The sequence below is a fragment of the Microcebus murinus genome, chromosome 11, assembly GCF_040939455.1.
Source record: "Microcebus murinus isolate Inina chromosome 11, M.murinus_Inina_mat1.0, whole genome shotgun sequence".
Taxonomy (NCBI): domain Eukaryota; kingdom Metazoa; phylum Chordata; class Mammalia; order Primates; family Cheirogaleidae; genus Microcebus; species Microcebus murinus.
The window spans coordinates 31772324-31795829 of NC_134114.1; the positions used below are offsets into that span (position 1 = coordinate 31772324).

The 23506-nt window shown below is 37.0% G+C and overlaps 1 protein-coding gene across 1 annotated transcript in view; it reads right to left on the reverse strand.

The window, feature by feature from the left end:
- OXCT1 (3-oxoacid CoA-transferase 1) overlaps positions 1 to 23506 on the reverse strand; it is a 132883-nt gene that overhangs the window by 93739 nt on the left and 15638 nt on the right. The window contains exons 4-7 of the mRNA XM_076007993.1: positions 18230 to 18365; positions 16833 to 16982; positions 12710 to 12816; positions 10433 to 10493 (exon numbers count right to left, since the gene is read on the reverse strand). Of these exons, the coding sequence (XP_075864108.1) occupies positions 10433 to 10493; positions 12710 to 12816; positions 16833 to 16982; positions 18230 to 18365 (454 nt within the window). The remainder of the gene's footprint in view (positions 1 to 10432; positions 10494 to 12709; positions 12817 to 16832; positions 16983 to 18229; positions 18366 to 23506) is intronic.

Consider the following 23506-nt stretch of genomic DNA (forward strand, 5'->3'; position numbering starts at 1 on the left):
TATATTTTTTAAATTTCAGAATACTATGGGGGTACTAATGTTCTGGTTACATGAATTGCTTTAGTACAATTTGAGTCAAAGTTATAAGTATGTCCATCATAGAGAGAGTATTCATTGTACCCATTAGGAATGAACTGACCAATCTCCACCTCCCCCTTCCCACCTGTATGAACCCATTAAATTTTAGTACTATAAGTGTACATGACTGTTGACCAATTAGTTCCAATTTAATAGTGAACACATGTGTTTGTTTTTCCATTATTGTGATACTTCATTTAGAAGGCTGGTCTCCAGTTCTATCTAATCCAGGTTGATACAAAAGGTATTAGTTAACCATTTTTTATGGCCGAGTAATACTCCACTGCATACATATACCACATTTTATTAATCTACTAATGTACTGATGGGCACTTGGGCTGTTTCTACATCTTTACAATTGTGAATTGTGCAGCTATAAACATTCGAGTGCAAGCACCTCTTTTATAAAATGTCTTTTTTTCTTTTGGTAAATAACCAGTAGTGGAATTGCTGGATCAAATGGAAGGTCTACTTTTAGTTCTTTTAGACTGAGAATGGAGCCACAATCCCTTCTGATTTGGAAGGTTTCAGTTGAGAAGTCTGCAGTTAGTCTGATGGGTCTTCCTTTGTAAGTTACCTGATGTTTTCACCTTATAGCTAAAAGGAATGCCTCTGTCATGTTTACTTTGGCCAGTCTGATTGATTATTATGTGTCATGGTGATCACCTCTTCATGATGAATCTCCCAGGGACCCTTTGAATTTCTTGTACATGGATACCTAGATTTCTAACAAGACCAAGGGAAATGTTTCTCAATTTCCTCAAATACATTTTCCAAACCTTGTGTATTTTCTTCTTCACCTTCTGTGATGTCTATGATTCTTATGTTTGGCCTCTTTACATAATCCCATATTTCTTGTAGGTTTTGTTTGTTCCTCTTATTTCTCAGTTCTTTCTCTTTGACAGTTTACCTCATAGGTGTTATCTTCAAGCTCTGAGATTCTTTCTTCTGGCTGATCTAGCCAATTCTTAAGGCTTCCCACTGAGTCTTGTATTTTCTTAAATCAATTTTTCATTTCCAGAATTTGGTGTTTCTTTTTTAAATAATTCGCTTAGTAAATTTTTAATTCATTTCCTGCCTTGTTTTTGTGGTTTCTTCATGTTGAGTTTCTATTTTCACTTGTATTTCATTGAGCTTCTTTACAATCCATATTCAAAATTCTTTATCTGTCATTTCAGTCTTTTCCTTTTGCTTGGTATCCATTGATAAGGAGTTATTTTCTTCTGGGGGTGTCCTTTCACTCTGATTTTTCATAGGTCGAGAGTTCTTTTGCTGATTCCTTCTCATCTGGCCTCTCAGTGAAGACCTGGGGGTGCTAGGCCTGGCTTATGGGCCTGTTTCTGGGTCCCCAAAGATCAATCCCTGACTGCCAGGAAGAAGAGTGCCAGTCCTGAGTTGCTTACAGGGTGTCGTAGCAGGTTAGATGTACTTCTCTGGTTACCTCTGACCTGCTGTCTTCACCTCTTCCCAACAGTGTTTAGTGAATTAGGTCCCCCAGCTTAATGTCAGTGATGGTGGGTAGTACTTGTGAGTACAAATCAGTCACCCTCTGAGTTCTTGAGTTGGGGGTGCTATGTTTAGCTATGGTGTTGTTCTTCCTGTCATTGATTGATGTTTGCATGGAAGATTCAGCTGCCAAGACAGTCTTTTGTGCCCATGGTAAGCTCTGGTACCCTACGTGGAGCATATGAATGTCCCAATCTTTAGAAGGAACCCTGTAGCTTCCAGGGATTTTCTTGGTCACTACTCCTTCAGGTGGGGGAAGAAGCAAGACAAATTGGGGCTGGACTGCAATAGCCGGAGAGGATTTGCAGGACCTAGGTGGGTCTCAGAGGTTGCTTATCTGGCCACTAGGGGGAGCCACAAATATGAGGTTCAGGGCAATCTCTTCAAACTGGGTAGGTTGTTTCCACAACCAATCCCTTGAGATCTATGGCTTCGGGCCAGGCTTTTTCCACTCTTGTCCACTAGCATGGTTTCTCTGCGGAATGGGGTCGGCACCCTCCCTAGTGATTCCCTGTAACTTCACAGCACTTTCCCATCACTGTCTGAGACCCAATATGGAACTACTGCTCAGTCCATTTGTCTGACCCACTAACGTTCATCTCTGCAGGACACTGGCAGGTGGGATCCCCAACTGTGTATGCCTATTCCACCACAAGACCCCAAGGGAAGAAAGGTAGGCCTGTCTGCCCACGGGGACCACTGGGAGAGGTGGCCGCTCATAAGTTTCTTGGCTTGGATTGCACTCCGTATTGTAATTGGGAGGTGGGGGTAGAGCCCACAGTTCCTGTTAAGCTAGCCGCAGGGAAGGCATTCGGTAGTCGTGGGAACCGGGGACTGTGTTAATTCACTCCACATGCAGCACCCGTATCCAATATGGTGGTTCTCCAGAAGGGGTGGTGGATGGGTGTGCTCACAGATCCCCATTCCTCAGCGCCCCTCTGTATTCTCCTATTGGTATGTCCACGAGGACTTCCTCATCACCCATGGCTGGGACTGATGTCTCTCCCCTTGTCTGTCTGCACCACTTTCATGGTGGGGAGACACCCGTTTCAACCCATCTGAGTCACCAGGGGGTGATCCCATGAAATACCTGTGGGCAGGAAGCTCACAAATTGCAGCAGCCCTGCTCTCAGTGGTTGGCTCAACCAGTAACACGCACCCACCATGGATATGCAGCCGTTCCTGTGCTACACAGTTCAGTGCAATGGGGGAGAGGGACTATGGCTACCTGCCAGCCCAAGAGCTAAAATTACTTTCTTCAATGCCAAGATTGGACAGGGTGCAGAGGAAGAAGTGTCTAGATGTAAGATAGCTGACACTCTTATCTCTCTCAGCAATCTCCTGAAAAGTGTCCTTTTTGCATACCCTAACTCCTGTGGATCACTGGTTCACCCCAGTATTCCTACTTAGCCACCATGCCTGGGCTCAGAGAGAGTGGAAGTGCCCCCAAAATGTTTTATGCCCGATGCTGACTGAAGGTACCTGGGTGGGGGAAGAGAAGTCCCCCTTGCCTTTTCACTGGGCTCCAAGCCTCTCTGGGTTTGGACCGCACTCGCCGTCTTCTCTTCTCTATCTTTTTCTCTATCACTTTCACAGTTTTCTCGGTTGGGTCTCCATGTCTCTGTTGTCTCTCCCTGTGATCCACACCTGAGCTGCAACTGCTCTCCACTTTCCTCAGTCCCGCATTTGACCTTCCAGCTGGGATGATCCCAAAAGCTGTCTCTCTAGTCCGCCATATTGGCTCCCCTCCTCACAATTTTTTTTAACAACCCTTTGAAACATAAAAACATTATTAGCTCTTAGGCAGTACAAAACCAAGCCACAGGCCATATTTTGTCAACCTTTGCTGTAAATAATAATAATTATGAACTAATAGCATAGAGGAAAAATACAGTTATACACAATATGATTCAGCCTTTCATTCAAAATAAATCACACTAGTTCAAAAGGCATTTGTCTAGGCATTAAAATTAGGAAAGTTCTATATTAGAGAAGGAAGAGAAATATGCCCTAACTATTTTTCATGAACCAAAAAATTCTGCCCAGATATTTTTTCTCCCCTGTCTAGGTGGGCAAAGATAAAAGATGCTCAGTAAGAACTAATGAAGCATCACCTATATTGTGCGTATTTGTAATGACATTTTAAAGCCTACATTTATATAGTACAGGTTGATAAAACACAAATTTGTGAAGCCTCAAAAATTACATAGATACAAAGTCAAAAAGCCAAAAATAGCTAGAAATAACATTTACCAATCCATCAAAAAAAGGGAGGATATATTATTAAAATGACTTTCCTTTAGGATCTCTGCACTAACAATAAGAAATAGCACCAAAATTTTGTGAGGATAATGGCATACAAATGATTTGCTGTCATTGGCATTTCTACCCTACAATGCAATGAAGTCCATTGTACTTGAGATAATGGAACTCTCTCACATAGCTGCAGCATTGTTACCAAGCAACAAGATGTAAAATGTCAAGATTAGCACTTTGTTTAATATATTTTTATCATCAATAAGCTGTATTTCTATTCTGCTATTCTTTTGGGTATATTATGGCCATTAGGCTAAGAATTATGTTTAGTGATCTCCAAGAGTATTCAAAAACAAATGCATAAGTTAACACTGGGCATTCACCAAGTCCATATTTTTATTTTTACTGCTTCCTTGGTGGAAACAGCAAATATTAACATAACAGTAATTCTGTTACTGAGGTTATTTTGCCAAACTATTCAACTACAATATGTCTTCATTAAATACATCTTCATTAGCATCTAAATATTTTCAAATCAATTTAGCATTTCATGAACTAAGGAAATGAATGTTGTCTTTAAGGACTTCAATACTTTGAAGCAAGTAGAAACAATCAGTTCACTTAGTGATGTTAGGATACTATCATCTTTTCTGTCAAAGCATTCTATACCTGGTTAAATTTGTAGCATAGGATTTATAGATGTTTCTAAAAGCATGAATAAAATTGTATAACTGAAAAACCATAAGGAAAATAAATGTAAATTGAAGATATTATACAATTTAACAGGTCTAGAAATCAACCCTGTGAACATGATCCATCACTCACCACATCATCTCAAAAGTGAAGGTATTCTGCCTTAGGACCAACGGTTCTCAAGGCTCATGGCAGGTTGGTGGGAGGAAAGTATTCCTTCTTTTCATGTTGTATAAAATAGCTCTCTTGCCTTTTTTCTTTGTTGTTAAATAACTTGTGTCAAGTGTTCAACTCAAATGGCCCATGTGGGTAGATTGCTGACCTCATTCTGTTAGAGAGTTTTATCAGGTAAATACTACAGTACAGTGAAGGGCATTTAGCATACTAAGCTTCGCCCAGTGAATGTCAAATTTGACATTCCAGACAACTTCTCATAAATATCATGTCTCCACATGTCAATCAGAGATGTCTGTGTGAATGAATCACACATGGGCATGAGCAGCAGTTGCCTATGTATGGATGTGTGTGTTTGAAACTGGATCTGTCAAATGAAGTTTTTCAACATGGTTAGAAGTATTCGTCTTATATGGCTAGAAGCTTCATTTTTTAGCTATTTATACCAGTTTTTTCTTTTTACTGCTTCTTAAAAAAATTATGAGTTCTACTGATTTTGAAACTGTATATCGTAAGCCATTAGCAACATAAAGATTAAGAATAAAATAAACATAAGAGAAAAGAAATTATGTTTATCCCTTAGGCATTTTCATTTTTTCTAAAGCAAGAAGCAAGATAGCCAAAGTCTCTAAAACACTGATACATTAATTGGCCTGCTTAATGAAGATTAAATGTTCACGGCATCCACTGAAGTGATTAAGTCGCCTGGTTAAAATCCACTATGTTCCCACCTCCTATTGTAAAGTCAAAGAAACCAGTTTAATCATTTCTAAGACAATTCATCAGGCAGTACCAACACAAAGTTCTGCAAACAAAGCCAGAGTGTCACTAATGCCAGGAGACTCCAACCTCAAAATCACATTCTCCATTCACCTCAGAGTTTTAATGTCAGATTTAGGCTTAATTGTCTCCTGGGAACCATTATAAAACACACTAAAAATAGAAATCATATTTCACATAGCCGTGGAAGAAGATATTGCCATTACTCTCAAGAAAGCTACTATCACGTAAGGCTCCTCAGCCTATGACCTGCACTTTAGGGAAGAGAGTGCGACTCCTGTTCTCCAATCCACCACGGCCACTCCACCTCAGGCCTCTACATGCACTGCTCCTTCCACCGGGCTCCTCCTAAGCTGCAAATCTAGTTTCCTCACTTTCTTGAGGTCTTTACTCAGAACTCATTTCACTGAGGGCTGTTAGGGAACACCCTATGTCAAATTCCTTTTCCTGACATTTCATGTCCCTTTTCATGTTTTTTCCCTCCTTAACATTTAGCAATATCTGATGTGGTATCAAGATAGACCATCAGAACATCTGAGGGCAGGGATTTTTCTGTTTTGCTGCTGTATCTCCAGAACCTAGAAAAGTGCCTGGTACACTAGAACTTCTGATATCAGTAACCTTTCCTTAAAATGTCATTGTAATTTACCTGGTGCTTGTTTCAAAATAACACAGGAGGAGGGAGAAGGCGAGGAGATGGGGATGTGGATGGGGCAGGAGTGACTGTGGTTTGAAAGTCATTGGAACCGGGTCCTCTGCTTACTGCTGTGTATGTTCATCATGCTCCACAACAAACATTTAAAACAAAAATCTGTACTATCACTTGCAGTGCAATCTTCACCTTTATTCATTCACCAACTAGAAACACCACATCTGCTTGACAGGATGGCAGATGTACCCTGATCTTTTCCTCTGGTTAATCTCCTAAGAGGAGATGTCATGTGCCAGGTATAGGTAGAGAACACAGAAGTCACAGGTCCCAAACCCTGGCTCTTAGAATTTCACTTTGGAAAATAATTTTCCATATGCCCATGCCTTACAACCCAGAATTTTTTTTTAAAGTAGGGGACTGATAAACACAATATTCTTGATAGTGGTTATCTTTGGTGGGGAGGCAGATGGAAGGAAATGAGCATGAGTAACCCTCTAATTCTTACATCAGGTGAGTTCACAGGTGTTCCATTTATTATGATGCTTCATAAACCACACGGGCTGCATGTAAATAATATTTGTGTGCACCAAACACCATATAATCTAGCCAACTCTTTCATAGGCAAATACATAAATATACCATAGTATAAATATAATAATTTTATTTAAATCATAATGATAAATATACTTATTTTAACTGAACACAGAAATTAGCTAAAATAGTTGAAGGGACCTTGTATAAACCTTTTCTGTCTTAAAGCACCAGTCACGGCACAAGCCTGACAGCACAAAGAAAACCAAACCAGCCAGGTTATTTCAGTCGCAGGCAGCCGCAACAGCCTTCAGTGGCTGAGTCAGACGACCTTTCCTGACAGCACATGCGTGCCAGGCTGCTTGAAGGAGACAAAGCATCAACAGTCTCCTGAGTGAAGCACTCTCATTCCTCCCCCTAGGTTTTCTATTATAAGCTCCTTCCCCTCCCCACCTCCCAAAAATAAAAAAAAGTAAAAACAGGCCACTTCCCAAAGAAACCCAGGATGACGGGATGTGTACACAGGAGACTGACAGAGGGCCTCATGGGCAGCTGAGAGGCTGATGAGACAACAAGACTCCTCCAGAGCAGGAGTCAACAGTCCTTGCTGCTCCTTATCATACAAATGTAATGCAATGCCCAAGAGTCATTCCCTGGCTGGTTTTCCACTTAAACTTGTAAAGCTTATCAGGGGAAGACTTCACCCACTCAAAGAGAGGGAGGTCCTGAAATAACACTGTCTGGGCTAAAAAGAAAAACATCTTTCTGGCATGCGTGCCAACATGTGCAACCACATGTACTATTTTTCCTAAGTAACTACCCAGTCCCCTAAGATGGAGAGAAAGATACAGCCAGCATTGACTATGTCACAACTTTGTAAAGAAGCATGCAAATTGCTGCAAGTTTCAAGAAATATGAATGTAATGTTCACATTGGTTTTATTAAAACTGGCATAATAGATCACCTCTTTGGTTTTATACAATTCATAAAAGTTTGCATAGAACACATCTGAGAGGAAAAGCTTTTCCAAAAAAGACTGATGTTTCTCTTTTACAGAAACTAGAAATAATTAATGTCAAGAGCAAATGTGATTTTCTCTTCATAATCCAAGATAAACATACTGCTTTATTTCTTAACATAAAACACTTATTATAAATTAATTACTACATAATTAAATAAGAAATGAAAAAAAAAGCAAGAGGTAGCTTGGACGTTCCTTTGCCACCCTTTATTTAAAATTGAAAAAAAATATTTAAGATGGTTAAGGGAATTACCATTGATATTTTAGACATTTATTGTTCTACCCAACTTAAAACCCAAGTTAAAACTCAAGTAAACAAGAAGAAAGGTCAAAAAAATGCAGCACTATGGAGTAAGAAGATGCTGGCATGGAGCTTTGGAAGACACGCTCTAACTCAGGTTCAACAACTGAAAAGTCCTCCATTCCCTTATCTCTACAGGAAAGAAAATGAGCCAAAGAGTTCTAAAAAAATAGTCTTTGTCTAAAATATAGGATGCAGTTACTATTACAGTTCCCACTGCTGAAGACACTACAGTCCTAGAATAGACATCCAGTCATCACGTTTAGGGAAATATGTGAAAAGCTATAAGGATCAAAGAGGCTATACAACAGAATGAAAAAAATCCAAGAGAAAAACTGAATGAATCCATAGGGCTATTGACCACAGGATGATGCTTTTCTCAAAGCCATCTCTAATGCTGATGATACTAGAAGAAAAAAAGACTACAATCAAAATAACTGGCAAGAAAAGCCTTGGATAGAAGAATAAGTTAAGCAAAAAAATCTCCTTATCTGCTTGATTCTAATAGCATTGAAATGAACTACCTCTGGAGATTCAATATCTTTCAAGAATTTGAAATATCATCATTTATAAATGATACGGAAGCATTTCATGACAATGGAAAAAAGCAGATACCCTAGATCAGTTATTCTGTGGTTCTATCCTTGTTCTACCTAGCTGTGTGACTTTGGGTATATACCTTAACCTTTCTGTGCTTTAAAGTCCTCATTTGAAAAATAAGGATAATTATGGTTCCTTGCAGGACTATTATGAGAACTAAAAAATGATAATGCACATAAAGAATATGGCATTATCATTATACATAATAAGTGCTTGATTCATGGTAGCTATTATTATTAATATGTGGCATATAGAAGAATATGCAGATAATTTAATGATCTCTGAAGATTTCTCTTAAATGCTACATTTCGGAGACCAGCTCATAACCATTCATCTCACTAGGACCACCATAAAATAAAGTAAGATAGGGCTAGAGAAGAGAAGAATCACAGAACCCTGGAGGCCAATGCAGAAAATGGCATGCATAGAGCACACCACAGAACAAGGGTCCAAAGGGCCAGGGTACTCACTAGACTCAGAATAATACAAAAGCCACAAAGTCAAAATAGAGTTTTCATATCAGAAAATGCCCAATCTAGGTACCATACCCAAAATTCCAAATTATTTTCCACTTTTGAGAGCACAGTTCTTAGAACTCAATCCATGGGCATGTGGAACCCTCTACTATGATCATGCTAAGTGGGTAGACTTACAATAATCCCATTGCCTAAACAGCTGTTTTGCTCATGTTCCTTAACTGGAATGACATATAGATTTTCTCTCGATCCTTCCAATCCAAGTCTGTACAGTATCAACAGTGTTAAACTACTGATTATTTTAAGTTATAGGCCTTTCTTCACTAATGCTACAGATGTGTGCCATGGATATGTCATTAACATGATTCAATAAATAAAAAACAGACCATACAGAATGAATAAATCACATTATTCATTTTAAATGCACAAAATATACCAAAGTCATTGCAAAAGAAAGCACTATGCCTAGGTTAAAAGTACCACATCCTCCAGCACTTTAAAAATAATACATTTCACTTTGCAAGAGCAGAACAGAACTCTAACATTCAATTGTTTCAAAAATACACCATACTGCCTCCATGAAACAATATCTTGGTATGCATGAATCAAAAGATGCCAGCTACAACGTATGAAAATTTAGGAATATATATTATTATTTCCAGATCCCAAAGGGGGGGGGGTCCTATAAAGCATTCCCGAGGGAAAGCTATCTCAAACTCCCATTAAAATTTGGCTCCAAGATGATCCTCAAAGCCTCAACTTGAGAATCATTTGAAGTCTTCTTTGAGGTTCAAATATGTATAACCAAAATGACAGGGTTTTTGTGTAAGCACCTATTTCTACCCCTAACTCTAGGAAGGCTCTAGAATTATTCAAGCCTCTCCCAAACACTGAGATGCCCAAAGGACAGTCAGTGCCTGAATTCAACAGCTCTGAATGCAACATCAAAGCAATTATTTGTACTACTCTATACCATTAAGGAATTCAGTGTCTACCACAGGAAAATAATGAACGTCTCTTGACAGAATTTATTATTTTCCTAGTATTCTATATATATAAATTCAACTTGGTATTTCACCCAAGAAGGTCTATTTCATTCAAGGACCGAAGGACTTTTATAAGCTGGTCCCATGGTTTAACAAAGACAGCATTGTAGAGAGAGCCTAGTTAACCAGAAAACTAGCATCGCAGCAAATTTCAACTGTTATATATTTAAATAGAATCACTCCATTTCCAAAACAACAAAACTGTCATTATTTGCTCTCCAGAAAAAAAAAAGAACTATTGTGCTTTTTCTTGAACTGATACATGATATCAAGTTAAAAAATTAACATAAAGAATTCAGAAATAACCTCTTCTCTTACCTCCACCACTGTTGTTGTGGCAGCTTTGCACATTGGCAAGTTGAAATTCCTCGCACTTTTCCTGCATTAGGGGTGGGGAGATAAGAAGTGAGGAAAGAGGACAAAAATAAGAAGCGTCTCTTTCAGCTTTAAAATTGTATAGATTAAATTGTATAGATTAAAATTATTTCTATGAACTAAGAATCGAAGAATCTTCTTGAAAAGAACGTATCATAGTTTCTATTAATGTAGTTTTATAACTATCTCATAAATTTTAAAAAATGATAGCCACTTCATTCAATTTATATAGGTTTCTGTTTTTTTAAATGGGGTTGAGGGACTATTTTTCATGTTCAACATATAGCTATACATAAAAAAAATGGATATTAATAAATCTACCCTACTTGAAGTGAGTTTCCTTTAATCTTTTAACTGATACACTACTTTGTTTTTATGGTTAAATATTTCACTCAACAACTTGTTTTAATTAAAATATTAAGAAAGGAAAAGTAGCAAGTGCTTCACATGAAAAGGTACAGTAATTACATTTATTAAAGAGAGGTCTATTGTTGAAATTAAATGAAACATTCCTTGGTAATTTGTGAGCCACCTATAAAGATCATTCTCGAAAACCACTTTCTGATGAAATTTTTGAAAGTACAAAACCCACATCAGAACCTGAGGTGTAAAACTTTCAATAAAGTGGCAATTTTGCTGATGATTTTATATCCCGAAATTACTCAATATACTTACTCTAACCATAAAAATTAAAATGTATTTTTGTTTCCGGGAGTATATGTTGATAGAAGAATTTCTTTGGTAGAAGGGTGTAAGTCACAGCTACGTTTTACTAGCTCTTTTAGGCCACCAATATCTCCTTTGCTTAGATTCAAGGATGGGTATAAGGATAGGAGTGTCCTTGAAAGAGAAGCCCTTATGAACTTTCACAAGTTGATAGGTTGGATTCCACCAGATGTCCAGGTACCAAAGCTCCAAGGGCAGAGTATCAGAGGGCAAAGGAGTCCCAGGCTGCCCCACTTTAACAACAGCCTGACCTAGACAGACTCTGTACCAGTTGTCCCACTCAACATGAAGGTAGTCCTTGGTCCCTGAGCATTGGTAATGAGAGCTTCCATTTCACACCAGTTCCATAACCACTAGCATAAAGGTGGTGTTTAGAATAGACCTTGTGCATTCTTTAGATACCAGAGCCAGGCAGTGGAGCACAGGATGAACTCATGGAAATATTTAAAATAATTAATTTCCATTTGATAGTACGTAATTTCATTAATCTTTTTTTAAAAAGCAACTACACATTTGCAAACATTGCACAAAGAGATAATGTAAAATGTCTTCTGTAATTGCCAAAATTCGTTGTACATTCGTTGTACTTTAAAAAACTGGCTAAATTCAAGAAATCAAATATAGTATTAATCTCACGTAAGTCCTTGCAGAAATAAACAAAGGCAATGTAAGAGTGTCACTGAGAATTTCATTGTGATTACACCAAAGCAGCATTTGCTACAGATTGAAAAATTGCTAATTAAAAGCAGCAAATGACAACATTATGAGAAGGAAAATGATTTCTATAACCTAACAGGTAAAGTCTTCAAGACCAAAAGTTTTGGAAAACTCTTGAGTATATACTCAAAGGCATCATAATTTTCAAAAACAACTATAATCTATAAGTCCTAGATACTAAATATTTGGTATGCCTAGGATAATCAAAAGATCTTAAAATCTATAAAGCCTGTGGCTACCCAGATAATGAAAATGAAAGTTCAACATAATTACAGTTAATCAATTTTTCAGCCGGAACTTTATATGCATTTCCTAGGAGATATTAATAGGACTGAAAAGGACTGACCTAAATGATTATTAGCAATATCTTTCCAGAATATTAAAATAACTTTGACATTTTAAGATAGTACACATAATTACTGTCTTAAATTTTTATATTATAATATATAAAATTGTGTGTTGTCATGTTTTTTTAAGCATGTAGCTAGACTTGGCAACTAAAATATACAGGGAGAAAAACAATTGCATGTACCTACGTACAAGAGTCATAGATTTAAATATTTAACAAGCAGTGCAACAAGGACATCAGCCAGTCTGAGCGGACTCCCACAAGCACACCATACCATCAAGACTGCATAGCAGCAAACCTGTACACACAATATACATACACACACACGTGGGTGTGTATGATCTTAAGCCACTTCTAAAATGAATTTTTAGGAAATATAAAGTTGCTAACATACATTACATTAATATTTTTTAAAACCATCACTATACCTGAAAATCACATTTCCTGCTCGGTCTGCCTTCCAAGCTTTCACCAAAGCAAAATCTCCAGTAATTGCTTCCTCCAAAATATAGTGCTGACCATTGAACTCCCTCACCTGCAGGAGAAAAGGGGACATTGTCAGGTATTTGCACAGGTCTTCTTTGCTTGTGATATGCACTCTAGTAGAGTCAAAGAATAGGGATACAAGCCTAGTGAGAGAAGGTTTCTCAGAGGGAAAAGAACCTTAGAAACTTTAAGGATAAATAGTGTAGGGCAGCGAGAGCTTACTCCAAGTGGTCATGAGGGAGCTAAGGGAACAGACACATAAAACGCCCAGTGACAAGAGAAAGCTTGGTACACTTGAGGAACTGAATGTTCTACAAGCCTGAAGCATAGACCATGTGTGTTATTATTCATTTTACTATTTGTGTGTATAGATTATTTATTGAACATGGAAAATAGTCTCTCTGAGAAAAAAACTATAATTTGCATGAAATGTCCTATATATTGTTTTCACACATAAAAGAATTATAAAAATCCATTCATCTCTCATTAATCTATAATTTATAATCACCTGTTAAAGTTTTAAGTGGGATTCGTATAATTAGAATTTGGAATTTGCAGAATTCTCTGCAAATTCATATAATTTGGAGGAAATTGACATGACATATCTTCCCACCATTGAGCGTAATACATGCCTCCATTTACCGGAGTTTCCTTCCACCTCCTTCAATAGTTTAATCATTTTCTCTAGAATCTTTGTATTTTTTTCCTTAGGTTTATTCACACTTCATGGTTTCTGTTGCTACTATGAATGTTAGCATCTTATTTTATTATCACATTACTTGTCTAATTGAATGCTATTGATTTTTGTTTATGTTTACTGACTTTTAATTCCATGAATTTTGGGGGTAAGAACATAAAGCAAAACTGCGCCTTGGCATTATGTTCCTTTTTTCCTCTTGGGGATTTATCTCTGGGAATGCAAACAGAGGAGAAAGGAAACAATGTCCGTTGCCACAATCGCTCCATCACTGCACAAGATGGAGCCATCTGAAGGCAGAATTCCATTCTCATTCCTACTGCATCCCCTAGTGGACAAACGGACGCAGTGCATTGTATATAAAGCCTCCATAGAAAGCTTTAGTACATTTACTTTTAACAATGGTTTTAAACAGAAATCCTTTCTTAACGAAAAGATTCTTTAAAAAAAAAACAGAAGAAGAAGAACAAGAAGAGGAAAAGCTTCTTTAAAGACAAGTATCCTGCTGGAAAAGATTAATGCACTTAGGAAATCACTGATGAATAAGGATCTTAGTAACATGAACTTAGATAAATTATATGAAAGATAATTCTAAGCTTCATATTAATATACAAAGGTATTTTTAAATGGATTATGTATTTCAAAATCATCACTAAATACTAGCTGATTATTTTACAGATCTAGAAAACTAGAATAAATATATGCTAATGTAGAGCAAAGTCAGGAAATTGGCTTTTCTCTTATATCCCAATTATATAATTTCCTGATGGGTCTACATAACAGCTGTTGCTGAGTGTCAACTATCCTAAACTGTAAAAATGGGGGAAGGAATTGGTTTTGTCAAACTAGCTATTATACTCACTTGACAGGGTCATGTTACACAGTCACCACTTCCTCCTTACTGGTTCTTTTTTTAATACATTCTAATCAGATTTTATTTTCATGTTTTCATTATAGAAAAAAACACTCCTTAAGGTTGCCAATGACTTCCATTTTAACAAATCCAACAATCAACGCCAGTCCTCACATTACTCACATTATGTCTCCATGCAGTTGATCACTCCTCTCAGGTGATCACTCCTTCCTTTTTACAACTTCCCTTCTCTTTCAAATCAGTAGACTGGGGGCTGGGGGATTCCTCTTTTCTTACTAGTCACTCTTTCCCACGTCCTTATGTTTAAACATTATATGCTGATGCCTCCAGAATCCCTGTCCTGGCTCTAAACACTCCCCTGACTGGAGCCTGCTGAGCAGCTACTCTTGAGTCTAATGGACAACTCAAATGCTCCATGTCCCACACAGAGCTCTGCTTACACGCAAATACAGCATACTTGATTCTTCTCTTATACCCCACTACCAATTCATCAGCAAACCCTGTTGGCTCTACTATCAGCATATATCCCAATTTCAACCACTTCTCACAAACTCCACCATTACCACCTTAGCCTAAACTACCTTCCACTCCTACCTGGATTACCACAACAGCCCTTTTAGCCTCTCTTGCTGCTTCTGCTCTTGGTCTCCTACAAAAAAAAAAAAAAACTCGCCACCCAACTGTTACCGTTATCTTTACAAAATGCAATCCGGATCAGATCACTCTTCTACCCTTATTCAAAACTCTCACCAAACTCAGTAAAATCCAAATTCTGTGTGGATTCAACTCCTGCCCCTCTTTAGTCTCCAGTCTTATCACCCTGCCTCCCGTACTCTGCTTCATTCTTACCACCTGCTGTTCCGTAAACAGGGCAAACCTATAGCTGCCTCAGGACCTTGCACTTCCTCTTCCTTCTGATGAAAGCACACCTTCTGATCTCTACCTGCTTCATTCTCCTACCTTATTCAGGTCTCTACCAAATTTCACCTGCTTGGTGAACCTTATCCTGGACAATTTGAAACACCATCTCCCTGGTGTGGAGCCACTGATGACTCTTTTTCAACTTCTCTTCACAGCACTTCCACTATAGACATCATGTGTTTATTCATTCACTGTCAGTTTCTCCATTAGCAGGGAGACTGGGTGCTTAGACCTCAATAAAAATCAGTGGATTAAGGGCTTCCCTCATTTCCTCTTCCTACACTAAACAAGGGAAATAAAGAGTTAAAAAGAATTGTTTCAAGAAATTATTTGTCATATTCCTAGGGAGTTCAGACAAAATAACAAAATTGCTAAATTAATGCACCTGACTCCAGGCAGAAATGAACCCAAGAAGGATTCTAGTCTATCATATTTTCCCAGGGTGAATTAATGCTACAACTTCTAGCAAGTTAACGAAGTATTAACCCAATTTTTCTGGGCTCTTTTATCATACTACTAAGATTCATTTTTAGTAATTAGGCTCCTGTTTTTACTTTGTGGAGATAACTTTTAATTATAATTAGGCAGTAAGGCAAAAAGCAAGAAAGAATATGAAAAATATGTTAATAAAAGCTTTAAATCAATATAGGTCACTCTCAGCAGAAAGGCAAAGCTCCAGATGGAAGACACAGCTGGAGACAGACACTAAACAGCAAAGGACATGTTCAATGATCCCTTATCTTCGCTCAGAACAGGAGGGGCAGAGCCAGCATTCCTATATGCAGAGAAGTGATAAGAGATCCCTTGATCTACTGTGTTCACTTCCCTAGAGATGAGCTCAGCATTTCTGCCACCTGTGTTAACTCTCGAGTCATCTGTACAAGGAGAATGGAAAGATACTAAAGAACACAGTAATGAAACATTGACCTGTGTAATTTCTCCAATCCAAAGACCTCAAATACCTGTATCTGGAGTTCCACTCTTCTCTAATATGTGATTGAAGTTGCCTCATCCTACCCAGCACTTTAAATAAAACTAGGTTATTCCGTCAAAAGCTCAAAGTGTGTCTAAGATACAAAATATAAAGGTCATTAATATGAACTCAGTATTTATTCCATTATATAATAACTGTTCCCTGCTTTTCAAGGTTTTAGACAAACTTAAGATTTTCTAAATTTTATTCTTCCTGTGGTCACATTAGGTAGGACCTGTGCATGAAGAATTTAATACCATACATATCATACTATTCTATTTTCCATATAAGTATAATCAGCAATTATAAGTGTTCCTATATTTGTTAAAACTTACTATATCAGTTCAAATAACTAATCTTGACTATTACATTATATATGGATTATAGTTTCTTTTCTTATTTATTCTAGTTTCTCTATGTGATTTTAATTGTGAGCAGATGCCTGGATTAGCTAGAAATTTTACCTAACATATTTACAAAGATGAATGAGTGTTTTTTCTCTCACGGAGGTGATTTTATGCTTATTTAACCCAACAAGTGCACCCAGAATCCCATGTGGAAAGAGGTATCCTGATGCTAACTGGATGAGAACACTCTTACCTCTCTTGGCTTACTGGCAATGGCAATGCTGCCATCCTTGTTGTATTTAATGGGTGATCCTCCTTCTTGTACCAGAGTCCCATACCCTGTGCTGGTGTAAAATGCAGGAACTCCAGCCCCGCCTGCTCGGATTCTCTCTGCAAGTGTGCCCTGCAAGTGAGCAACCAACATCCTTAGTGAAAAGTTCACTAAGCACAAGTCTGTATGTCAACAGAGAAACATTTATAGACATGGTTCCTACTCTCCAGAGGTTCATATTCTAAAAATTACCTACCATTGTATATTGGTGTATTTCATTAATATCGTATGCTGGAAGATCAATTCTTAAAAGTTACTTCTAGATCCACACTGAATCCACATTCAAAATGTATCTGCTTATTTATATAGTCATGCTTTTATCTTTTTATACCCTCCTAATGGTCTCTTGACATCATGTTCTATATATGTCTATTTTTAATATTTTAAATCAATTTTTAAATCTGAATTATGAAACTTTAGCTATATGCATTAAAGAACATATTAAATTCTGTGTTTCACTGCATGCTCTATGTAGCTATGGCCTAAATCTTATCATTAATAATACATCAATAATGTAAAGTGTTTAAATTTTATAATTTATTTTAAACCATTTTCATAAGTATTTTACCTACTAAATTATCTAACGAAGAAAAACCCAAAGTTAAGCAAAGTGTATATAGCATGCAGGTAAATTGGTTTCTATACATCAAAAAATAGAGTAGCTCAGTTTCAGAGATGAGGGCCGAGTATGTCAAAATGGAAGACCAGCACAGACAACCTGTAGACCTTGTATTACTCAAAGCATCAAAAAATTTGCCTTTCTCTATGACAAAGTCTTCAGTTAGGAGATGATATAGAAAATGAGTGGAAACTTACTATTAGTAAGTTGTAGTAACTGTTTGCTTTGTAATAACATTAGTTCCCTGGAAACCTGGGCTCTGATCCCAGCACTTACTCTGTGATATAGTCAGTTTTCCCTTCAAGGGCTTCACTCTCTTGACATGTCTCAGCAAGACCAGATCACTCACAAATTTCTAGTTCTACAATTCACAGAAACTGACTTCTAGGACAATTCTCAAACATTTCATCAAGTCTTTTTGAATGCTTCTGACAAAATACGCATTATAGTGCCACACTTACAATCTTATCTTGCAGCCTAGAAATTTTTACTGAAAATACCTCCTTTTTCAGTACACAGTGGCAGAAAATATTAATCCTCTAGCAATCAACAGATGTAACTTATAAACAAAATTTCTTGATTTGGCAAAATAGCATTCCCTCTGTCTTACCTCTTCTGCACAAAAAAATTTCTAGGGAGAAAAGGGGAAAATTTTAAATAAGTTAGTACTGTGAAAGAAAAAGCAGAGAAATGATCTCACCTGAGGTGTCAGCTCTACTTCTAATTCACCAGATAAGTACTGTCGTTCAAATTCTGCATTTTCTCCCACATACGAAGAGATCATACGTTTTATCTGCTTGGATCGAAGTAAAAGGCCCAAGCCAAAGTTGTCAACTCTGGAAGGAAAATGAAAGTAGTTTACAATCAAAGGAACACCTGACAAAACACCACATTTTTTCTAGAAACATGAAATTTTATCAATTTAGAGGAAGAGAAATTCTCTCTGCTAGGCATTTAATTCTCTCTCATCCTCCAAAGAAACTTTCAAGGTGGCTATTTTTTTCTTATTTTACATTTGAGGAAACTAAAGCTTAAAAGATTTAAGTGATTTTTTTTCCCCAAGATTTTGGGCAGTAAGGGAAACAGCTAATATTCAAACCCACATCAATCCTATAATTCTACCATGTTTTTTGTTCTTTTCTTTACTGCAAAGTGATTGTTGGTTGGAAAATAAGCAAAGAGATGAACTGGTTCTTTTCCTACACTTTAGAGGAATACGGAAGTGCAAGTGGTAGTGGTACTGACCCCAAAGGAAGATTTGGATAAAGAAAAGATCTTTTTGTTCTAAAAAGGAGAGTGGGGCATTCTTGTGTTTAAAAGAGAAAAGACTAGCATACTCATTGAAATATGGACCCAAATTTTAAATCACTATGAACATTTTCCCTATATAATAGATATCTTGCTCAAGAAGATTTATACACTTGAACATTCTTAACAACAAAATCGGCAAATTAATTGCAAACCAGTGAAAAGATTATAATAGCAAGAGTAATCCTGTATCTGTTAAATTATATATACTATGATTTAATATTTCTTATTTGAAAATTGGAGCTCAATTTCTCTTAGAAATGGTGCACATAGAATTGGCTTTCTTTTTCATTAAGTGAAGGTCTCCAGGTTTGTACCTTTCTTCTTAACTTCTATTATCTTTTTCAAAGCAAAATATAGCCAGAATTTCAAGCAAAGTCAATGTGACAAAACAGGTTAATAATTAAATGAATACTTTTCCATTTTCAGTCACCTTAAAGACTGAAAATTATGCTCTTTTCCACTCAAAAAGTTTCAGAAATAACCAACTAGGGAAAGAAATCATTTCTAAGATAACCCTTATGCTATAAAACTATTATTTATTTTTTTGAGGTAAAATACACATTTACCATCTTTACCATTTACCACATTTACCATCTTTTTTAAGTGCACAGATCAGTGGTAATTAATACATTTATATTCTTTTTTTTCTTTTTCCTCCTCTTCCCTTCACCTTCCCCAGCCTCTTGTAACCACCAATCTAATCTCTATTTTCATGAAGTTCACTTTTTTTTTTTTTTAGTTCCCACAAATAAGTGAGAAGATGTGAGATTTGTCTTTCTGTGCTTGGCTTATTTCACTTAACATAATAGCCTCCAGTTCCATCCATGTTGCTGCAAATCACAGGATTCCATTCATTTTTATAGCTGAATAATATTCCATTGTGTATATGTACAATTTTTTTATACATTCATCCATTGATGGGCACTTAGGTTGATTCCATATTTTGGCTACTGTGGATAGTGCTGCAATAAACATGGAAGTGTAGTTATCTCTTTGATATACTGGTTTCCTTTCTTTTGGAAATATACAGAGTAGTGGACGGATCATATGGTAGTTCTATTTTTAGTTTTTTAAAGAACTTCTATACTGTCTTCCATAATGGCTGTACCAATTTACATTCCCATCAGCAATGTACAAGGGTTCTCCTTTCTCCACACCTCACCACCATTTGTTAATTGCCTGCCCTTTTGATGCAAGTCATTTTACCTGGGGTGAGAAGATATATCACATTGTGGTTTTGATTTGCATTTCTCTGATGACTAAAGATGTTGAGCTTTTTTTCAAATACCTGTTGGTCAATTGTATGTCTTCTTTTGAGAAATGTCTGTTCAGTTTATTGTCCATTTTTAATTAGATTATGTATTTATTTTTTGTTATTGAGTTGTTTGAGCTCCTTACATTTTTTTTTTTAAGACAGAGTCTCGCTTTGTTACCCAGGCTAGAGTGAGTGTCGTGGCATTAGCCTAGCTAACAGCAACCTCAAACTCCTGGTCTTAAGCAATCCTCCTGCCTCAGCCTCCCGAGTAGCTGGGACTACAGGCATGCACCACCATGCCCGGCTAATTTTTTTTCTGTATATATTAGTTGGCCAATTAATTTCTTTCTATTTATAGTATGGGGTTTCGCTCTTGCTCAGGCTGGCTTCGAACTCCTGACCTTGAGCAATCCACCTGCCTCAGCCTCCCAGAGTGCTAGGATTACAGGCATGAGCCACCACACCGGCCAAGCTCCTTACATACTGTGGTTACTAATCCCTTGTCAGATGGAGAGTTTACAAATATCTTCTCCCATCCTGTGGTTGTCTATTCAACTTTGTTGACTGTTTCCTTTGCTGCACAGAAGCTTTTAGCTTGATATAACCCCAATTGTCTATTTTTGCTTTGGTTACCTGTACTTTCAAGGTTTTACACAAGAAACCTTTGCCAAGACCAATGTCCTGGAGCATTTCCTCGATGTTTTCTTCTAGTAGTTTCATAGTTTCAGGTATTATATTCAAGTCTTTAATCCATTTTGATTTCATTTTTGTGTACAGTGAGAGATTAGAAGTCTAAGTTTCATTCTTCTGCAAATAGTTACAACTATTTTTAAAGATGAAGTATTTTTAATGGTGAAAACCACAAGGAGACACCACTACAAACATGAAAGAATGGCTACATAAAAAAGGAAATATCAAGTTTTGTCAAGGATGTGAAACAACCAGAACTCACATTCATGCTGAGGGGAATACAAATTGATGCAAACACTTTGGAAAACCTTTTAGCAGTATCTATTAATGCTGAATATATTCACATGTTATGAGTCAGCGATTCCAGTCTTGGGTCTATAACCAACAGGAATGCACACTTATGTTCACCAAAAAACATTCACAAGAAAATCCATATCAGCACTATTCATTATGGCCAAATTGGAGCCTCTCACACATCCATCAACAATAGAATAAATTGTGGTGTAGTCACACAAAGGAATACAACACAGCAATGAGAATGATCTACAAACACTAGTAACAATGGATGAATCTCACAGACAAACTGTTGAGCAAAAGAAGCCAGATTCAAAAGAGTGAATACTAAATTATTCCTTTTATATGAAGTTCACAATCAGACAAAATAAATGTATGAGATAAGAAGTAAGGAGAATGGTTAACCTTGGTAACAGGAAGGAGCATGAAGGGGGCTTTCTGAGTACTGATCATGTTCCGTTTCTTTATCTGGGCATCAGTTACATGGGTGTGCAGCTCGTAAAAACCCATCAAACTGTACATTTATGATATGTTCACTCTTCTATATTACTCTACTATTCAACAATAAAGTTTTCTAAAGGATAGACATGTAGTGATAAAGGCCTGAGTATCTCTTAGAAACAGAAGTCTTTATTTCTCTCCCTCCTAATTCCTTCTGCACTCTGATGGTTCCTCCCCATGGAGCACATGTCACCCACAATCCCTCACTGAGCGCTTTCTCTGCCCCAGGGCTGGTATGTCAAGCTCTGGGGCTACAACCACAAATAAGGTCTTGTCCTAGGCCCTTGGCCCTCAGAAGCTCTGAGACTATCAAGGAAATAAACATGTAACTTATAATTACAACAAAGGGAAACATGGTAGAAAATTCTACACCAAGTGTGACAAGAACACTGAAGATGGAGAACCCAATTGCTGGGGTGGAGAAAGAGGGGAGAAAAAGCCTTATAGAAGGTGGCACTTAGATGTAAGCAAAAAGTATATATATACACACACACAAATTTTGAGAGCAGAGTGAGAGATGGAGGTGTTGAGGAAAGAGGAAAGTAGGCAGCTTTGCAAAGATGAACTCAGGAAATCTGTTGGGCATAAGTGGAATACAGACTGAGAGCAGAAGCACACAGGAGAGGTAGAAGGCAGGCCAGATTGTGATCTGCCTCATAGGAATTCATCCTAAAGGATGTGAAGACCCTGATATCCTCTGGAACCCAGACTAATAAAGTCTTAACAATAAAATAATCCACAAAAGGTGGAGACAGTCCATTTGCTTTCTGAAATGTTAAATATCTGAAACTCCCTCCAAGACCATAGGCCCATACAAAAGATCAGAAGACAGTTGGTCATTCATTGACTTACGAATTCTTCTAACCAATCATGCGCATCTCTGGCTTTCCAACCCATTATATACTTGAGCTTGACTCTGTGTAGAGACGGTTTCTCTGTATTTCTCGATCTTGGCTCTGGGAATCATTATGTATTTGGCCTTTGTTTTGTTTTTAGACTACTCTCTTGGCATGACAATCAAGCAATGAATAAGGTGTTTAGTGCGGGTTACCACCTGACCATACAGAGTCAGTCTTCATGTCTTAAAAAATGCTGATAGAAAACTTATAATGGGAATGTTTCTTGCCATATACTTTACAACTCACAAATTCAGCAAACATGTATGTCTTACCTACTAATATTCTCACACAGTGATGTTAAAAAAAAAACAGTAAGATAAGTCCGTTACTTGTAAGAGCTCATATAAAGAAAAAAAGAAAAGATACATGTGATCTTTTGCAAGTGAGGAACATATTTCTAATAGTGAAACACAAATAGTAAAGCATCTTGTAGCTCTTTAATACTGAAGATAATGCAGATGGACTTTCAAATTGATTATGTTGCTTGCCTTTAGTAACTGCCAACATTTTTCTAGCATACCTGAAGAGAGATTTGACCTTTTTCCTGCAGCACAATAAAACTGAGTTTCAAACATTCTAGTGATAAAAAGAAGTCTAAAGCCAGGAATTCATTAATGAGACACATTAATGTAAAACAAATAGATATTGTATGGAAAACATCAGTGGTCTGCAAATAATTTCATTTTCTGAACTTGTAATTTACTGAACTTTTATTTTATGAAATCTCATTAATTGGCAATTCTTGTCACAATAAAAGTAATAAAAATGAAGTTACAACCATTCACCAAACTGCATTTCTCTTGTTTACATTTCATTTTAGACATACTTAAAATCCCAATTACACAATTATATTTACTCTGATAATATCAAGAGTATCAAAAGAAAAGAAAATGCTTTATTTAAGTATAAGGTTAATTCATAACATACTGTAATCCCCACCCCACCATCCTCAGTTTCAGTTTCTGCAATTTGTTAGCCAGTCAACCACAGTCTAAGACTACTAAATGGAAAATTCAAGAATAAACAA